Source organism: Rutidosis leptorrhynchoides, unplaced genomic scaffold (assembly GCF_046630445.1).
Source record: "Rutidosis leptorrhynchoides isolate AG116_Rl617_1_P2 unplaced genomic scaffold, CSIRO_AGI_Rlap_v1 contig41, whole genome shotgun sequence".
Taxonomy (NCBI): domain Eukaryota; kingdom Viridiplantae; phylum Streptophyta; class Magnoliopsida; order Asterales; family Asteraceae; genus Rutidosis; species Rutidosis leptorrhynchoides.
In genome coordinates, this window is record NW_027266642.1 from 36,487 (window position 1) to 55,433 (window position 18,947).

Here is an 18,947-nt window from a genome sequence, read left to right on the forward strand (position 1 = left end):
CTCACCTCTCTTTCTTTCTCGCCGGAGATGGATCTGTAGAACCCAAGATCTCAATCCCCACTAATAGGTTCATTAGAATAAACGTACGAGAAAATTATATATATATTTTTTTTGAAAAGAGAGGAAGAAATCAAATGGGTCCAGCCGAAGCTAGCTCAAGTTCAAGCTTTGCCAGAGATGGAGACGAGAGCTTCGAAACCCAGGTCACTTTGCATGTATACGATCTCACTCCCATTAATGGCTATACAATTTGGTTCGGTGTTGGCATTTTTCACTCGGGTATTGAAGGTATAATAATCTCTAAGTTTATGTTATAAAGTTTGCTCTTTCCGATTTTGGAGCTAAAGTTCTTAACTTGATTATTATTCTATAATTTTTTATTGGAACTTTGGAAGGTATGCCTGTGAATATCATATTCTGTATTAGATTTAGGTGTGTAGGAAACTATAACCATCAAAGTGAAGAGTTTGAGATGTGAATTATTGTCTAATTGAATATATTTCAAACAGTTCATGGTAAAGAGTATGGATTGGAGCTCATGACTTCCCAGTTAGTGGAGTATTTGAAGTCGATCCAAGGACTTGCCCTGGTTTCGTTTACAGACGTTCTCTCCCTTTGGGCCGTATAAGAATGCCTCCATCAGAATTCCAAAATTTCATCGAGAATTTAGCTGCTGAGTACCATGGAGATACCTACCACCTTATCAACAAGAATTGCAACCATTTACAGATGATGTCTCATGGAGATTAACGGGCAAACGTATCCCCGGTTGGGTGAATCGCCTTGCACATCTAGGTACTCTATTCTGGACTATTCACAAGATTTAATCTGTTTCCTCTATATTTCTAGCTTGTTTTCTCCATTGGTAGATGCCATTGAAGTGTCCTGTGCTGTAAAAGAGTGATTTGAGTTCATTAGCTTGCCAGTATTGAAAAGGGATTACCTTTCTTATGTTCACAGTTGACTTTCATGTACACTTGAGAGTTCGGACTGTTAATTCTTGCACACAAAAATCAACCTTTTTTTCTCATTAGTGTTATTATAGTCATCTCTGTGCTTCGGCGAATCACACTTGTCCTAATGTACATATTTTTAAGTTGTGGAGAAGGAATTTTTATCACAAAAATGAAATTTTCCATCTCCTGTTTATCATTTAAAGCTGAGTTCGATTTCACAGATTCCGAATGCCAAGAGTGAATGTAAAAACTAAAATTTCCATCTTGTGTTCAGGTTCTGTTTGCAGTTGTCTGCTCCCGGAAAGCCTACAAGTAACTACCGTTAAGCAGCTTCCCGAATACCATGAATGTGTTGGTAGGGATCCCTTTTTTTTATTCCCTAGTTGATTCTGTGCGTCTGAAAAGGCCACACTCATCCAATGTTTTGTTAATGGAATTTTGGGTATGCAGAAGATGGAAGTGAGTCGGTTTCAAGCGCAACTCCTCGTGAGTCTACTTCAATATCAGACACTGATCAAGAGAGGCACTTACTGTCTTCCCAGCTGAAAATGGAGATGTGTCTTTTGTGAAAGAAATACAAAAGGAGAGTGAATTTTTTTCAGTGTCATTCGTAAATCGCGAGCTTGTTTGAGAATGTTTGTCCGACGAAGCACTTGTCCCCAGTGGCTGGTAACGAAAAGTTTCAAGCACGAATCATGGGTACATGTCTTCCATTTCATGTTGCAATTTTATTCAAAATGTTCGATTTTTCGACATTTTGTTTCTTTTTTCAGTTTTGATTTCATACCCCATTGTTTCATTGTTTGCGCTGAGAAGAATATAAGTAGGCTTTTGTGCTTTTGCTCACATTGGTTTATACTTTTTGTGGGATGATGTTAACCAGGTCCCCTCTTTCACTTCAAGAATTCGGTGAATTAGAAACAGGAGTTGAAACGAGTTAATTCTGTTTCTAATTAGAAATGGAATAGACACAAAACTGAAAGGAAAAATGTTGAGGTAGATTGAAAGAAACAAGAAACTGAATAGAACCGAAAATTGGAAAGGGAAGGAACTAAAATAGTCATCATATTCACTAATTGGATATGTGTATATTTTTAAAATTTTGCTCAATCATTAAAAAGGAGGATTTTTACATACACGCTTGACGATAGATGATTCGTGTAACTAAAGTTTCAACCCAAGAATTTTTCCAGAGACATGAAACAGAAACTAATAAATCCTTTTCGAATTTGAGACCGATAATCTATTTCTTTTAATGACCTCATGTAGGAGGTAATCCCTCAACCTTTGAGCCGAGCTCTAATCGGCAATAATTTATTTGTGTGGAACATTTTGAAACGGTTTTGATCTTGTGCTGAAACAGGAATTTCCGTTTGCTATATGTATTTTTCTCGAAGTGTTAGTTACCTTAACATGCACCATTCGAGTTTATAACTCTAGATTAGCAGATTAAATGCAGCAACAAAAACCAGCAAATTATGAGGATAATCATCTGTTTCTACCGGAAAATGAGTATTATTTGATGTAACATCCACACCACCTATGTTCGGTCCAAGGTTATTCACCAATAGGCAAATACAATAAATTCAAATACTTAATTATAGCGTATTCACCAACCAATGCATGTATATTTCAGCTACTTAAATTTTGTTCATCACTTTACTACTGAGAGAAACTAAAAGCTATTGGGAAGAGCTGCTGCCGTCGAGCCCCAACTTTGAAGTTAGCCAAGCACAGACCTCATCCATCTCTTCAGGGTTCGTGTAATGCCCAAGCCTACATTTTCAGAAAAGCATTATTCGTACTTAGTTTATAAAGTCTCGGAGTAAAAACTAATCATCCAAAAAGCATTAGTAAATTTCATGAAAATAATAGCTACTTTGGAGTTTCCATTTACATACCCATTATAGGATTTGAATGTGACATCCTGAAATCCATTTGCACTCAACTTCTGCGAAGATTTCTCGCCCCATTTATAAGGAACTACGTCATCAACTGCCACCAACAAGATTACCAAAAATCACTTCACGATAACCACTAACCACATTTTAAAACACTGGATAAGTGGATATTAAAGATATCGATACCTTTGCCGTGGCATAGCAAAACGGGTAAGTTTCCAGCACGGGATGTACTTTCATTTCCGATTTGCAAGGTTCTGCAAAAGAATATAATGTTTACCAAACAAAGGGCAAGAAATAACGGCATGTAGAAGAAGTAGAAATGATAACCACTAACTTGGAGCATGGGAGCCAGCCACTAAGTCCAACAACTGCAGCTAAATTGGTTGAGTAATTATTGTTATTCCCAAATTTTCCTTGAGCAAAGCAGATTGCTGAATATAAGGAGGTTGCTGCCCCCATACTGAAGCCTCCGACACCAAGTTTAACTGCAAACAGAAAATTATTAAATGGAAATATTACTCAAAAGCATATCTGATAGAGTTTGCAAGAATGGATATGAGGAAACTTACTTTCAGAAGGTTCGCTTGACATTAAATTGGCAACATTTCGCTTGACATTAAATTGGCAACATGTGTCGCGGCAGCGTCCAGACCTTCAATATCATCAGCAGCATCTTCGGAAAAGTTCTCCACATCAAACCCTGAATTAAATTGCCTTCATAAGTCAGATATTACAACATAAGCATCTCAACAGTCCATTACACTGATTATTGTCAAATGATTATAACGTGATAATCAGATAAGATTCGGTAAGACAACACTCACAAGCAGTGGAAGGAAAGCCACCAAACACAGTTATTGGTTGAGTGGGGGCAGTGGGGCAGATCCATTTAATCTACATTCAAAAAAATTAGAGACATTTAACAAATCACAAAATAAATGACGGAAAATTTAACTCTTGGACACAGTATTGCAACAGAAGCAAGTGGGGGAATTCAAAGTTCCTTACATTAGGAAGAGGGAGGGTCTCCAAGAGCTGGGACCAGCTGAAAGCACGAAGAAAGCATAAACAACATTAACTCAACCGTGCATTCTAATTAAATTTCAATATAAGGAAAGGAGTGGATAAATAAAGTTATTACCTCGAGCCATTGTCTCCAAGACCATGAAGCCAAACGACAGTGGCTAGGTGTTTACCTTTGGGCCTGACCACATGGGTCCTTCCAAACTCCAATGTTCTTCTAGCAGCTGCACCAGAAGAATATAATCAAGAGAAAGCGTATATCAATAAAGAATATGAGAGGCAGCGGAAGACATGATTAGAAATTATCATAGAATAAGAAGAAAAAGAAGAAGAAAAAGAAGAAAAGGCATGAACTTTGCAACGGAATCAATAGCCTTGATTCAATTAAATAAAATTCGGCAGATAAAGAAGGATGGAGAAAAGGAGATGTACCAACCCGAAGACATTAAAAGATGAGCAGGTGAAAAAAGAGGTCCTGAAAAGATGAAAGGACTATAATTTTAGTGTCTTCACTTGAGTTAACTATGAGAAAACGAACAATACTGAGTTCAACAGATATGAAAAGACAATTTCTTTCAGAAACTACATAGAAATATAATCGGGGAATCGCAACCACAACACTAAAAAGTCAAGAATTGATGGCTCTGTTGATAATTTGGTAACACAAGTTGAGATTTTTATATCTTAATAATGGTCTTTAGAAACTCGTAATATTGTTTTCTGGGTTCGATTGCAAAAGCCACAATTAAACATTGGAGCTTGATCAAGATCATAGCAGTTCAATGTCGAGTGTAAGAAACCATTTGGGAAATTAGAAGCAACCAACCATACATATTGCAACTACACCAATACTGAAAAGGGTAAATCAGGCTAACCTGGATGCGGAGAACCGGAGGAGGTCAACTAAACTTGACGATCTGACTCTCAAACACCAGCAGCCAGCGACGTTCTTTTTTGTATGTTGGGGGTTTTTGTCGTTTTTTTTTTTTCAGGCGGAAGGCATTGCATACTACGGTATTTTGTCGGGAAGTTCTGTTGTTAAAATCAAAATGTTTAAAGGCCGTCGATATTTTGTTTCGGACACGTGAAGCGTTGACACGTGTCAAGATAAGATGTGGCCATTATTATGTTCCAATCGGAGACCAGGTAAGCAGTACAGTAGGCTTAAGAGAACTTTAACATCATTTTTTATCATCTACCTAACTAGCATAGAGCCAAATATCATAAGATAAAAGGCCTCTTTAGTAACGAGTATTCTCGTTTTCTTTACGTTTTTTTAAAAATTATTGTTCTTTTTAATTTCTATTTTATTTTTTAATTTGTGTAAAATTTGTTGAGTGTACAAATTTTTCTTTTTTTAAAAGTTAAAATCCCTAATTTTGAAAGTCAAAATTGGATCTTCCATACCGGTCGTCGTCATCCTCGTCATTCTGGCTGTCGTCGTCGTCACTCTGATTGCCATCATCATCACTCTGGCCGTCGTCATCCTCGACTTCTTCTCCATCGTCTTCCTCCTCTTATCGTCGCTTGATTCTTCCAAATCGGCCGAAATCCAACGCAAAACGAGAAGAATAATGATGGCTAAGCCATTCGCATCGGAGGAGGAGCCGAACCACCACCCTTCGCCGCCGTAAAACCAAAGACCCGTAGAGCCAGCCAAGAACTGACCAAGTTCCAGCGAACCCAAAACCGAATGAAACAAACAACCAACGAGAAGAGAGGAGAAGGACGACTGACTTACAGTCGCTTGACCATTGCCGCTGCGAAGTAGATTTCCTGCAAAACCCATAGGCGTGAACCGAACGCTGCCGAACGAGAGCCAAGGAGAGAGACAAGCAGATCTGCAAATTTTTTTTTATTACACTTTGTCCCCTGACGTTTTCATTTCTTTCATTCCAGTCCCTTGAATATTTTGAAAATTTCAAATTTGACTCTCTCATTTTTCAAAAAAATTTGTGAAAATTCTCAAAGAAAACGAAAACAAAAATCGTCAACCGAATGAATTTCAAGAAAAAATGAGAATTTTGTGAAAAATGAAAAATTTTCAAAAATAATTCAAAAAATTGGCTCAACTGAACAGGCCCTAAGTTATTTCGCTAAGGTCCTGTTTGTTTTTACTTTTAGGGTTTTTAATTAAATTGAAAAACATGTCTGGCAAAAAAAAAACAACTCCTTTCGTAAAAAGCCCATCAAGGAAAAGTGGATTTTTAAAAGTTATTGTTATTTCTCAAATTTCATCGAAAGCTCACTTCTCAACGGGCGCGGTTTCATTCATAGAATATATTAAACGGACATTAATACCCTCATTCTTAAAGTATTTGGGTCATCTCTACCCTTTAACATTAAAATAATTACATGTCACTCTTTCAAAATACAAAACAAACTTCTTTTTGTTTCTCTCTGACATCACGATAACTTCTCATTTCAAAACCGATTGGGTACTTTTAGAAGACAATTTGAAACCACAATTCGATTTTGAGATATGCTAAATTAGTCTCTGCTTTTCTCGTTTTTGCTATTTGAAGTTGTTATTACATAATTAAAAGTAATGAAAATTAGGAATTTTGTGGTATTTTATCTCAATGTTTTGAATTTATTTGCCTAACGTGAAGGAATATTAATATATATGCATTGGGCATATGAATTGTTAGATTACAGCTGTTTTTTAGACTAGTTTCTCTTTGTCCGTTTTGTCCGGTGTTGAAGAGCTAATGATTTGGTTGAACATTCATGCTGCTATTTGTAACCTCGTGATTTTTTAGAGTTTTTAGTGTTAAGGATATATTACCTTGATTTTCTTTGATTGTAATCAGATACCTCCTCCAATTCTTTGTGTTAAATGGAATGTTTATAATAGAATTCTCAATAGGCGCTTTAGCTAAATTGAATGGAACTTTCAATGGTCTTGATTGTTCATAGTTTTGCTTTGGTTATCGATGGGTATTGTGCAAGAAAAAACATATGGGGTTTGTGTTGTCACGAAGGTTCTAGTAGTTGAATGTGATACGTGTTTGAAAGAATTTCTGGCATTTAAAATTGCATGCAAAATACGGCAAGTTCACAATCCTCTATCGGCACAGGTGATTGGAATCGATCTGCTATCCCAGTCGTTATTACCAGCAATTATAGAGCTTGCAAAGGATAACCACCAATTCAATCATTTTGAAAATATTTGTCATTGTCACTGCTTCCAAAGATAAGTAAAGTAACTCAACTACTTATTTGCCTTCTTGCTAACCAAACCATGATATTCCCTCGTCATATTCTTGAATGTTTTTTAGGGTACCGATATCAAGTTCAAGGTGGCCAAATTTTTGTAGCCACTTATTCCCATTGTTTACTAGTCTGTAAGTACTAAAATTTCTAGCTTTTTAAAAGAAAATGACTGTTTCGAATTATTCCGTTTTTAGTACTATTAGAAGTTGATACACTCTCAAATTCTCTTCACAAAATATTGCCTTGTTTACCATACTGCCATACTGGTAACATCAAGTAGATGAATAGTTTGAAACATTTTTATTTAAGTATTAATCTGTGTAAGGTATGTGGAATGATGCAGGTGGTGGAAAAAAGGATCCAACCATGTCTAGTGAGCTGAGTGAGGAACCTGATGTTGATGTGTGATTTTTCACCACCCAAGCACTTCATTCAAATGATCAAGCCATGATGTCTAGCTAGATTTGGTCATCCATGTAGAATCAATAAAATCTGTCCAAACTTTATGCGTTTCAATTTTTATCTTTTATTTTAACCTTCCAATGAGACATAATCAAGGATAGTTAGTATCATAATTTTGAGTGTAGCCTCATAATTTTAAGAGTTGCTAGTGTTGTAAGAATATAGTATTATCTTGATTTTTTGTTGTAATCTGATGTCCTCCAACAATTCTTGATGTAGCTAGGCATGATTATTTGTACAAAAATTGTCGAAGACAACTTCTTGTTTCTTCTTGATGGAGGATTTGATAGTAATACAAGGGCAGTATTAGAATTTATATTATTTTATAAGTTTTATACAATGTTTAAAAATTAATTTATCAAACGAAAAATCATATAAAAGTACTTTGATAAAATAGTTTACCAAACGCTATAACTAATATTTCATTCAAAATTAATTTTAACATTCTTTTAATGGAAGCTATTTTTTATTTTTCCAAAAGTACCAAAAGCAAAAGTGATTCTAAACTCACCCTAAAAATTCTCTTACAATATATATTAATATATTAATTAATGATGGATACAAAATAGAGAATATTTTATCATAAAAAAATAGAGAATATTTATATAATTGACATGTGGCATATTCACTATCTAGATAATAAGATCATTTTCAATATAAATTTTTTATGTGACATAGAAGTCAACAAAAAATTCTATTATGTATTGGAGTGAAATGATAAAAAAATTTATGTGACACATTAGTCAACAAAAAATTTTATTGTGCATTGAAGTGAAATGATAGAGTTTTTTATTTTGAAGAAAATTTCTTATATAAGAAACTCACATCTCTCCTCTTTCATTGGTCTCTACATTCTCTCCTATTATTATTTATTTATTTTTTATTTTTTTAAGGTTGACACATTTAATTTGTTATATAAAAATTACTCCCTCCATTCCACAATAAGTGTCCAAGAATCACATTTTACACAAATCAAGAAAATTATTGATCTTATGTTATTTGACTAAATTACCCTATATTTTTATAATTCCAAAGCAATTAAGACTTTTAATAAAATTTTATTACATCATTCAAAATTGTAAAGTATAGGGGCAGTTTGGTAAACAATTGGTTAACTTTCTCAAATGGACACTTATTTAGAAATATTTCAAAATTAAAATTTGGACACTTATTGTGGAATGGAGGGAGTGCATAAAAAACTCTATTGAGTTTTCATACATTGGAGCATTTGGGTTTCTTAATTAATAGATTTCTCAATTCTTTATCTTTTCGTTTAGTTGTTGTCAATATGGTGGAGAGAGAATCGTTAAGAAACTCTATTAAAAAACTTGCATCGATGGTGCTCTAAATATCTTGTATAATGCACGGGTCCCTAAAAAAACTAGTATATATAATGTATTTTTTTTATGGTTAAGGCAATTTATTTTTTTCATTTTTTGGTATATCAAATTGTATTAATTCGAATCGAAAAGTGTTACAATATATAGATGAATGGGAATGTCTTACCAAATAAGTACTTTTAAATTTATAGTACCATGAGCTAAGCAGCAAGGGATGAGGATAGGGATGGCTCAAGACGAGGATTGGAACGTCGAAACGAAAACTAAAAAATCATATCTGAATGGGGATGATTATTATTATTATTATTATTTTAAATTATTTTTAAATAAAATTATAATTTTTTTTGACAATTACTTAAATAATAAAGAAAATTACTCATACTTATTAAAATACTATTAATTAAATTAGAAGTGGACTAAAATCATTCAAAATATGGAAAGACATGTTTATCTCCAAAAAAATCTTACTCCACACCCGGAGAAAATTGGGCATTATAAATAGAATATTATTCGGGACGTTTCGCGATTTTCGAGACTTCATCGAAAAAATCGCAAACGAATTTTCCTTAAATTTCCATCATCGAGATGGGACGGAAAACATTCTACAAAATCCCGATACTTCATAGACTAAAGGTAAGTTTGTTCTCCTCTCTTCTAACAAAAAAAAATTACATTCTTTAAAAGTGCTTACTAGCCTTCTAATTTCTTTTATCACTTCTTTATCTTTATATAATGAAGTTATAAAACCTAATTAGAAATCGTAGTTGGACGTTAGTATCACTCGAGCTCAAATAAATTTTAAATTTTTGATTTCATGACGAAGATGTGACAAATCTTACTTCATATATAATTTAATGAAATTGGGAAAACTCAAATAAAAGAGTTTGTAGTTGGGAATAATAACGTGTGAGATGCCCATTTACAGTAAAAACTCTTTAAATTAATATTCGGTAAATAATAAACTCTCTAAAATAATAAATTTGTACAGTCCCGACTTGGGCTATATAAAAAATTGAAAAACTCGATAAAATAATAAGATAATAATTTTTCGGAAATTCCTTTATAATTTTTGGTCCCAAAAAAATCATAAATTAATAATTCATAGAAATTGAAAAAAATATATTCCACTCTATTGAAATATGATTCAATAGTTGTCGGTTTTCTTTAAAGTTCAAAGTCTATTTGGAGCCATTGCCACCAAATAAAAACACAGTACAACTATTGAGTCCCAAAATTCGCTGTAACCTAATTTGTCTTTTTGTTTGATATATATAATATAATTACTTAATTTATACGAAAATATAAATTACGTTGAATCGATTAAAAACTCTTTAAATTAATAACTCTCTCAAAATTAATAAATTTTTTCGATTCTAATATTATTAATTTATGGAATTTTATCTGCAGAAAAATCTTTAACCCGAAACTATCAATCGGTTGTATTATAATGATGCACGTATCTAACCCAAATTTTGTCGGGTATTGGATATCTGATGGGTATAAGTCTACTATTTTCAAAATCATCATGATGAATATCGGCAATCATCAAAGGATGTCCTGATATGGTTTATATTGTCTCCTGCTTTTTTTTTTCCTCCCTGTTTCGATTAATTATATACTAAGACAAAGGAAATTAATTAAGAATCATTTAAACTTTTCATTTTTTTCTCTATTAGTTTGTAGAATATTTTGTTTCCGCTTTTAGTTTTATAGAATATATGATCAATTTTTTTTCTTATTTTTATTATTAAGCACAAAAATATGTAAAAATTAAAATTGTAGGAAAATTTCTTCCATTAGAAATAAAAAAAAAAATTATTAACGAAGTTAGTTAACTAAATACATATGACAAAATTTCTTCAAATAAGGCTTTTTTTATAAACTTCCTAACACGTCATCACTTAGGCGTACATATTATTAATTGACATGTATGTATTTTTTAAAATTTATTTTATCAATTAAAGAAATAATTTTGACCATACATAACAAAATATAATTCGTATGTCTAAAATAGAAAATTTCCACACAAAAATTTTCGTATAAATAGATAGATAGATTGCATCACACCAAGAAAGGAAACAGATAGATAGATTGCATTATACCAAGAAAGGAACAAAAAGAGTGACTATTGACGGTTAACATTAGATGCAACGTAGACATCGTCACGGGCCAGTTCGTTTTAGATTAGGGTCGGACCCGGTCTGGTCCAATTCGAAAAAATTTAAACAGGTTTTTGCCCGATTTTTTTTGAATCCAGCGGGTTGGTCAGCGAACAGGTCCTGACCTGATCAACGGATACACGTGTCATTGGTTTGCCATGTGGCACTCCACGATTGGTCCACGTGTTATCTAGTCAGGTACACGTCATCAATTTTTACCAAGTGTCGTCCATGTCATGTCCACATAATCTTTTGTGCCACGTGTCAGTCGACTATTGGTCCACGTCATTGTGTTTGCAACGTAGGATAGGTCTGAGTCGAAAATTTTGAACCGATCCTGAACCGATTATTGAAGGGTCCGAGTTGATTTTTGGTCGGTTCGGGTTTGACCGGGTCCGGTTCAACCCTGAACCGTGACCATATCTAGATGCAGCAGATCTATACAAAAACGTTTAAATTTCCAAAAAAGAAGCCAACTCCAATCCTGCAAGAATAACTAGAGCTTCATTACCTTGAATATCCCCCTTTATAAATTGCTCTGGAACATAGAACTGTTGATCTTTGAATGCGACTCCAAATGTCCATCAAATTTCCAAAAAAGAAGCCAACTCCAATCCTACAAGAATACTAGAGCTTCATTACCTTGAATATCCCCCTTTATATAAATTGCTCTGGAACATAGAACTGTTGATCTTTGAGTGTGACTCCAATGTCCATCATTCCATCCTAGAAGAGTGCACCCTCTACATTCACCTTGATTGCGTTTGGTTTTTCATTGGTAGAATTTTGACTACATCTATTGAAAATTACAAAATAACGATAGAATTATTAGCATAAGATTTTTGCTCGATAACCTATAACAAAGAGTACAAATGTTGAGAAAGTCAATTATCTACGATTATAGGGCAATCGAGAAGCTTCCATGGTTTATCAACCATAAACTTTCATGATATTCCAATCATTATTGCAACGTCTATTTTGGTACTAATAATGCTAAAACTCAAATAATATACCACCAAATTCTTCTTACTTCTTCCTCAAATCCATACTATTGCTCGATATTAATTAGAGTCTATTTATGAATGATGCTACTGTCCAATGAAGAAGTGACTATCAACTTTAGGTCACATCAAATAGCATGAGACTAGTAAAATTTGATAAAACTTATCTTGATAACGCCAATCAGCAATACATAGTATCTTAGGACTTTCGATTAGTATCCGAGATACACTAACTAAACTAAGTACGTAAACATTTAAACTACTATCCCCACTACCCAATACATCAAACCACATCCCATAATATACCCAAACCTTTAACCATTTGAACTATTTTGTTGGTATTTTTTCATCATTTTCCTTTCGCTAATTCTTCTATTTGATTGTCTTAAAACACAAAGTTGCTACTTCCTAGTATCAGTTATTCTTTTCATTCATTTTCATATAAATTAAATCAAATTTATCGAATGACCAAACTGAAAAATCAAGTAGAATAGATAATTTTTACCATTAATGTTTTTTTTTTTTTGCTGTGGATGAGTAACTAACAAGTAAAAACATATAATTTCAAATTTCTCTCCCTGGTCTAAAATACTACCTTGGGGAAACAATTGACATAGTGTATGAACATATGGACGGAATAACATTTTCTCTCCGCGCTTGTGTAGCCCCCAATCCAACAATCCTATTCCTGTTCCGATTCAGATTCAGATTCAATCCTTCTGATGCACCATCATCATCAATCGACAAAAGATCTAGTACAATCATCTGTGTCTCTGGTGGCTGATCTACATTCACTCTTCCTTCAAGCATTTCAACGACAAGTGACATACTAGGCCTTAATCTCGCCTTCTCTTGTATACACCATAAAGCCACATAAGCCAATCTCTTTAGCTCCCTCTCATCGACAACAAGTCTCTTGTCGACTATCTCTATTAGCTTCCCTTCTCTCATCTTCTCGCTCACAATCTTCGGAAAATAGACCCATTTCTTCTTAGACTTGTCGTTGTCCCCGTTATCGACTAGCGTCACATTTCTCTGACCCCCAATTATTTCCATTAACATCATTCCGTAGCTATAAATATCGGATTTCTCCGAAACCCCTTGCTCTAACAGCCATTCCGGAGCTAAATACCCTTTTGTCCCCCTAATTGTGGTGATAATTCGACTCTCCTCTTTTCCCATGAGCTTCGACAAACCAAAATCTGCTACGACAGCACGATAATCCTCGTTGAGTAATATATTTTCCGGTTTCACATCTAAATGCAAAATCCTTGATCTACAATCATGGTGAAGATAAGAAAGACCCTTAGCTACATCTATCGCTACTCTATACCTTGCATCCCAAGAAAGACAGCCTCCGATTGGATTTGTCCCTTTCTTTCTTGGGAAAATCCAATTATCCAATGACCCTTTTGGGATAAATTCATAGACAAGGTACCTTGGACCAGAAGGAACAGAACAGTAACCGAGTAGACGCACAAGATTAGTATGCTGAACACTGGCAATCGCCGAAACTTCCGATCTGAATTCCTTATCTCCACGTTCTTCTCTGCTAATCATCTTCTTAACGGCGATCGAAGTTCCATCCGTTAGGATCCCTTTATAGACAGTAGCCGACGAGCCTTCTCCTAGTAAATATTTGAAATTCTCAGTAGCTTCTTCGATCTCCTTGCAAGTATATCTTGTAGGAAGTCCTGCAACTTTACGGAGAAAACTGTACTCTATACGCAATTCTTGGCCTTCCCTCGCGTACTTTGACTCCAAAACTTTGGTTCTGAGATTGTACCGTCTCCTAATGAACAGAAAGGCGAAAATCGCTAAGATTACGGTAATGTCTATGGCTAGAATGAGAAAGAATGGGGTTGAAAGCTTGAGCGTGACTCGAGCAACTATTAAGACTAAAATCAGGATTATGACTATTGAACCCGAAATTATGTTTGCCTTCTTGTCCTCCATTGTTACTAATATCTTCATTTTCTTTCGATCTCTCCGAATTTACAGATAAGATCTATGTGACTGTATAGACCTACTTTGAAAATGGAGGAGGCGAAGTATGAAATGGTCAAGTCAATGGGTTGACTTATAATTTATGTTGAATAAAAACTAGCAACTGGCGAGAAGCTCACCTAACAGTTCCAAAAATTATCTTCCAAAAAAAAACAGTTCCAAAAAATTATACTCATTATTAATTTGTTGGTTCAGACTTCAGAGTTTGGTCTGACTCGCTTTTGAGATGATTTTGTATTCTCTTTGAGTCGATTTTGATTGTGGTTCAAAATTACTGGGTTGTGCTCATTATAAGTACCATAATCACATGAATAATTAACGTACATATTATATATATGACTATATGAATGAATTAATAAAACATGTGGTAGATAAATTATTTCAAAATAACAAAACATTGTGAATGTATAGTATAGTAGTTAATTAAGATAAGAAATAGTCATAATTAAACACGCTAATAACTCCCCAACTAACCCTTTGAGAATTGAGACCACTCCCAAGACTTGTACGTATTGAACTTTTCTCCCCAATTGCTTTTGCTCATAAATGAGTTATCAATGCTTTGAACAAGCTGTGGGTCAATTTCATTTTGGAGAGGTATTAATGTTGATAGTATTCATTATTAATGAACCGACTAGCTAGGAAGAGGGACTGAGCTAAAACCCAAGTTGCACTATTGTATTGCAGCGAAAACCAACTTGGTAGGGTATCAAAGCCAGCTTTTCCAGCCTAACACAGACTGAAACAGAAATTAAGTTGAAAAGGCACGAAGGAGAGGATGACTAAAAGTCTACAAATGGAATGTCACTCTGGACCCGTGACATCATAATCCCTCTTTGCAGGTGTCTTCATATCCCAATCAAACCTTCTAACAGCTGATGCATCCAGCCCATCTCCAGGTGCAGCCCATTAGCTCTACTTAACACCAAATCATATCACTTGTAAATCATATAATCTTGTTGACATACTTAGCAGATATTCAGTTACATGTGGGAATCAAATCCCTAATAGTTAGGAACTGTAATACAACACTCTCATGTATATAATGCAATACAGAATATCAGTAAATTCATTCGATTCAAACTTAATCATTATATGGTACCAGAGCCATTAGACTAACGTCGAACAACTTCTGGTATTTTTTTCGTCGATCATGTTAAGCGCTCAGGCTTCCTCCAACTCCAATGAGTCCACACTCATTGCGCTCAATGCTGCGGCTCAGGCCCCATTAAAGCTCAACTCGACCAACTACATGTGTTGGAAACTTCAGTTTCAAAGCTTGTTCAATGCCTATAATCTCATGGGATACGTTGATGGTACCCGTCCGAGTCCTCCTACAACCATTACTACTGGTGACTCCAGCACTCCGAATCCAGCCTATGTTGCCTGGATGCGTCAGGACCAACTGATTTTGAACACTATTATTGGTGCACTTACACAATCTATCATACCATTCATTGCTACCGATACAACCTCCCAAGAAGCTTGGTCTACTCTTGCCAAAATTTATGCCAAACCTAGTCGTGCCGCGATAAAACAGGTGAAAGCTCAGTTGAAGAGAATTGTCAAGGGCCAAAATTCGATCACAGAGTATATGTAGCAGATTAAAGCAAAAACTGATCAACTCATCTCTCTAAACTCTCTTATGGATATTGAAGATATCATTGATAGAGTTTTTGAAGGACTTGATGATACTTACGATGAGGTGAAACGTCAAGTCAATGCCCGAGATGATCCTATTGCATTTGATGATCTTGTGGAAAGGCTCATCAATGCTGAAGCTGATGTTATTCTCAAGTCTACTGCTGCCTCCTTTCCTGCCACTGCGCATTACGCTGCTCGTCCTCAGGGTAGTCGCAACAACTACACCAATCAGCAACATGGTCAGTGGCGCCCGTACGGGAATCAATTCAGCAATCGTCCTCCCACTTCTCCTGCAGGTCAAAATCAGTCTTATCAGCATCATTCATTTGGCCAAAACATGCCCAACAACTGGCACAATCCTACTTCTACTTACCAGCCTCGCCCTTACTTAGGCAAGTGCCAAATCTGTCATGTTCAAGGACACTCTGCTAAAAGGTGTCCCAATTTTCGTATTGTTCCTACAACAGTATCTCAAGCACCATCACCTGCCTCTTACCAGCCTCGAGCCAATGTTGCCAATACCTCCACCAGTCAAGCTCCCTGAATTTTTGATTCTGGTGCGTCCCATCATATCACAAGTGATCTTAATAACTTGGCTCTTCACAGCCCTTATATAGGACCTGATGATGTCGTCATTAGAGATGGCTCAGGTTTGAATATCAGCCACACAGGTACAAGTATTCTGAAAGCACATGATAGGGATCTTACATTGGATAATGTTCTTTATGTTCCTCAAATAAAGAAAGATTTAATCTCAGTCTACCAGTTCTGTATTTCTAATGATGTCGTTGTTGAGTTCTCACCTTATTATTTCAGTGTGAAGGAATTGATGACAGGGAAGGAAATCTTGCGAGGCAAGCCTGAGGGTGGTGTTTATGAGTGGCCAGTAAAACCAGTCTCCAGCTTAGCTCTCTCCATGTCCACTGCTCCTACCGACTGGCACTCTAGATTAGGACATCCTGCTCAACCAATTGTCAAACACATTCTGTCACAATTAGGTTCCTTTTCAGCTCAATCTCAAACTCATTGTATTGCTTGTTTATCAAATAAAAGTCATAAACTCCCCTTTTCTCGTTTTACATTGATGTCTACAAAACCTTTGGATGTTGTATTTTCTGATGTCTGGACCTCACCTGTTCACTCCATTGACAATTATAAATATTATGTCCTCTTTGTCGATCACTTTACCCGGTACACCTGGCTATATCCATTAAAGAAAAAATCAGAAGTTAGAGACACATTCGTCAAATTTAAGGGTGTTGTCGAAAATTTCTTTGACACAAAAATCAAAATGTTGTATATATATAATGGTGGCGAATTCATAGCCCTTACTGAATTTTTATCTCACCATGGCATTTCTTTTCGGACAACCCCACCCCATACTCCTGAGCACAATGGCCTCTCAGAACGAAAACACCTCCACATAGTAGAAACCAGCCTCGCTCTTCTCACTCATGCCTCCGTTCCACTCACATATTGGCCATATGCATTCTGCACAGCGGTCTATCTCATAAATTGTATGCCAACTCCAACGCTAAACATGGACAGCCCCTACCATAGACTTTTCCAATTACAACCTAACTATGGAAAATTATGCATCTTCAGCTGTCTATGCTATCCATGGTTACGACCATACAATAATCACAAGCTTCAGTCAAATTCTAGAGCATGCATCTTTTTAGGATATTCTCTAAGTCAAAGTGCATACCTGTGTCTTGACTTACCTCATAATAGAATCAATGTCTCTCGTCATGTGCGCTTTGTGGAATCTGAATTCCCTTTTGCCGCTGCCCAATCTGCAGTAGATCACTCTGATAGCTAGACCAACAGCCTACGGGTCTTGGATTGGATGCCACCGACACGACCAGCTCCGTCTACTCCCACTGATCAGCCACTTACATCGACACCCTCTGTCTCTACCTCTGTTGAATTGCCTGCTCCTCGAGTCAGTCCTGACACATTTGCATTGCCTCAACCTGTGCAACAGTCAGCTTCTCATCCTATGATCACAAGGGGCAAGAACAACATTAGAAAACCACTTCAAAAATTGAGTCTTACTGCTCAAGTGACAGCATCTGATTCATATGAGCCTCACACCATAACTCAAGCATTGAAAGATCCCAATTGGAGAATGGCATGTTCTGCCGAGTTTAATGCACTAGTTCTGAATGGTACCTGGGAGCTGGTTCCTCCTTGTGACGCTCAGAATCTTGTTGGCTGTAAGTGGATCTTCCGGATTAAGAGAAACTCGGATGGCACCATTGACAAGTACAAGGCTCGGCTGGTTGCCAAGGGGTTCCACCAACGGCCTGGCATCGACTTTGCTGAAACTTTCAGTCCTGTTGTCAAAGCCACAACAATCCGAATTGTGTTAAGTCTTGCAATCACACATGGTTGGGAAATGCAACAGTTAGACGTTAATAATGCCTTTTTGTAAGGGCCACTCATTGAAAATGTGTTCATGGCACAACCACGGGGTTTTATCGACCAAGACAGACCCACATATGTATGCAAACTTCGGAAAGCAATCTATGGGTTAAAGCAGGCGCCGAGAGCATGGTACCAAGCTCTTCGGCATTTTCTAATCACCACAGGTTTCAAAAACTCATATTCTGATGCATCCTTGTTTCTTAAGCAGTCTAACACTGATACAACCATTATCATTGTCTATGTCTATGTCGATGATATAATTGTCACAGGGAGCAACTCACAGCTTATTGATGACTACGTTAAAGCACTAGCAAGGCAATTTTCTGTTAAAGATTTGGGACATCTAACGTATTTTTTAGGCATTGAGGTGATACAGAACACTGATGGCATACTACTTTCGCAAAAGAATTATGTTCTCGATCTTCTACATCAAAACAAATGCAAGATGCGAAACCCACAACAACTCATATGGTTACTACTCAGACCCTCACATTGAACTCAGGCACACACTATATTGATGCAAAGACATATCGCAAAGTCATTAAAAGTTTACAGTACCTGCTCCTTACTCGCCCAGACATTGCTTTTGCCGTGAACAAATTATCGCAATTCAGTCATCAGCCTTCGAATGAGCATTGGATGGCGGTGAAACATCTTCTTCGATATCTCGCAGGCACCATCAATGATGGAATTCAACTTCATCGACCCTCAGAGTCGTCTCTTCACGCTTTCGCTGACAAAAGCTCCCTCATGGATCTTCGAGCCTATTCTGATGCAGACTGGGCCGGCGACAAAGACCAGTACC

General features: G+C 36.1%; 1 protein-coding gene and 2 pseudogenes across 1 annotated transcript; 1 reads left to right on the plus strand and 2 right to left on the minus strand.

Moving 5' to 3' along the window:
• The first annotated feature begins 134 nt into the window (after positions 1-134).
• Positions 135-1,587, plus strand: LOC139883512 (deSI-like protein At4g17486; annotated as a pseudogene).
• Positions 1,588-2,638: 1,051 nt separating this feature from the next.
• On the minus strand, positions 2,639-5,672 carry LOC139883513 (uncharacterized; annotated as a pseudogene).
• Positions 5,673-12,652: 6,980 nt separating this feature from the next.
• LOC139883514 (probable receptor-like protein kinase At5g20050) lies at positions 12,653-14,017 on the minus strand. Its single transcript, XM_071867680.1, has one exon. The coding sequence runs from the start codon at positions 14,015-14,017 to the stop codon at positions 12,653-12,655; it is 1,365 nt and encodes a 454-aa protein (XP_071723781.1).
• Positions 14,018-18,947: the final 4,930 nt, after the last annotated feature.

Coding starts and splice junctions, on each gene's coding strand:
- LOC139883514 (XM_071867680.1), bottom strand. CDS start 14,017: ATGGAGGACAAGAAGGCAAACATAATTTCGGGTTCAATAGTCATAATC.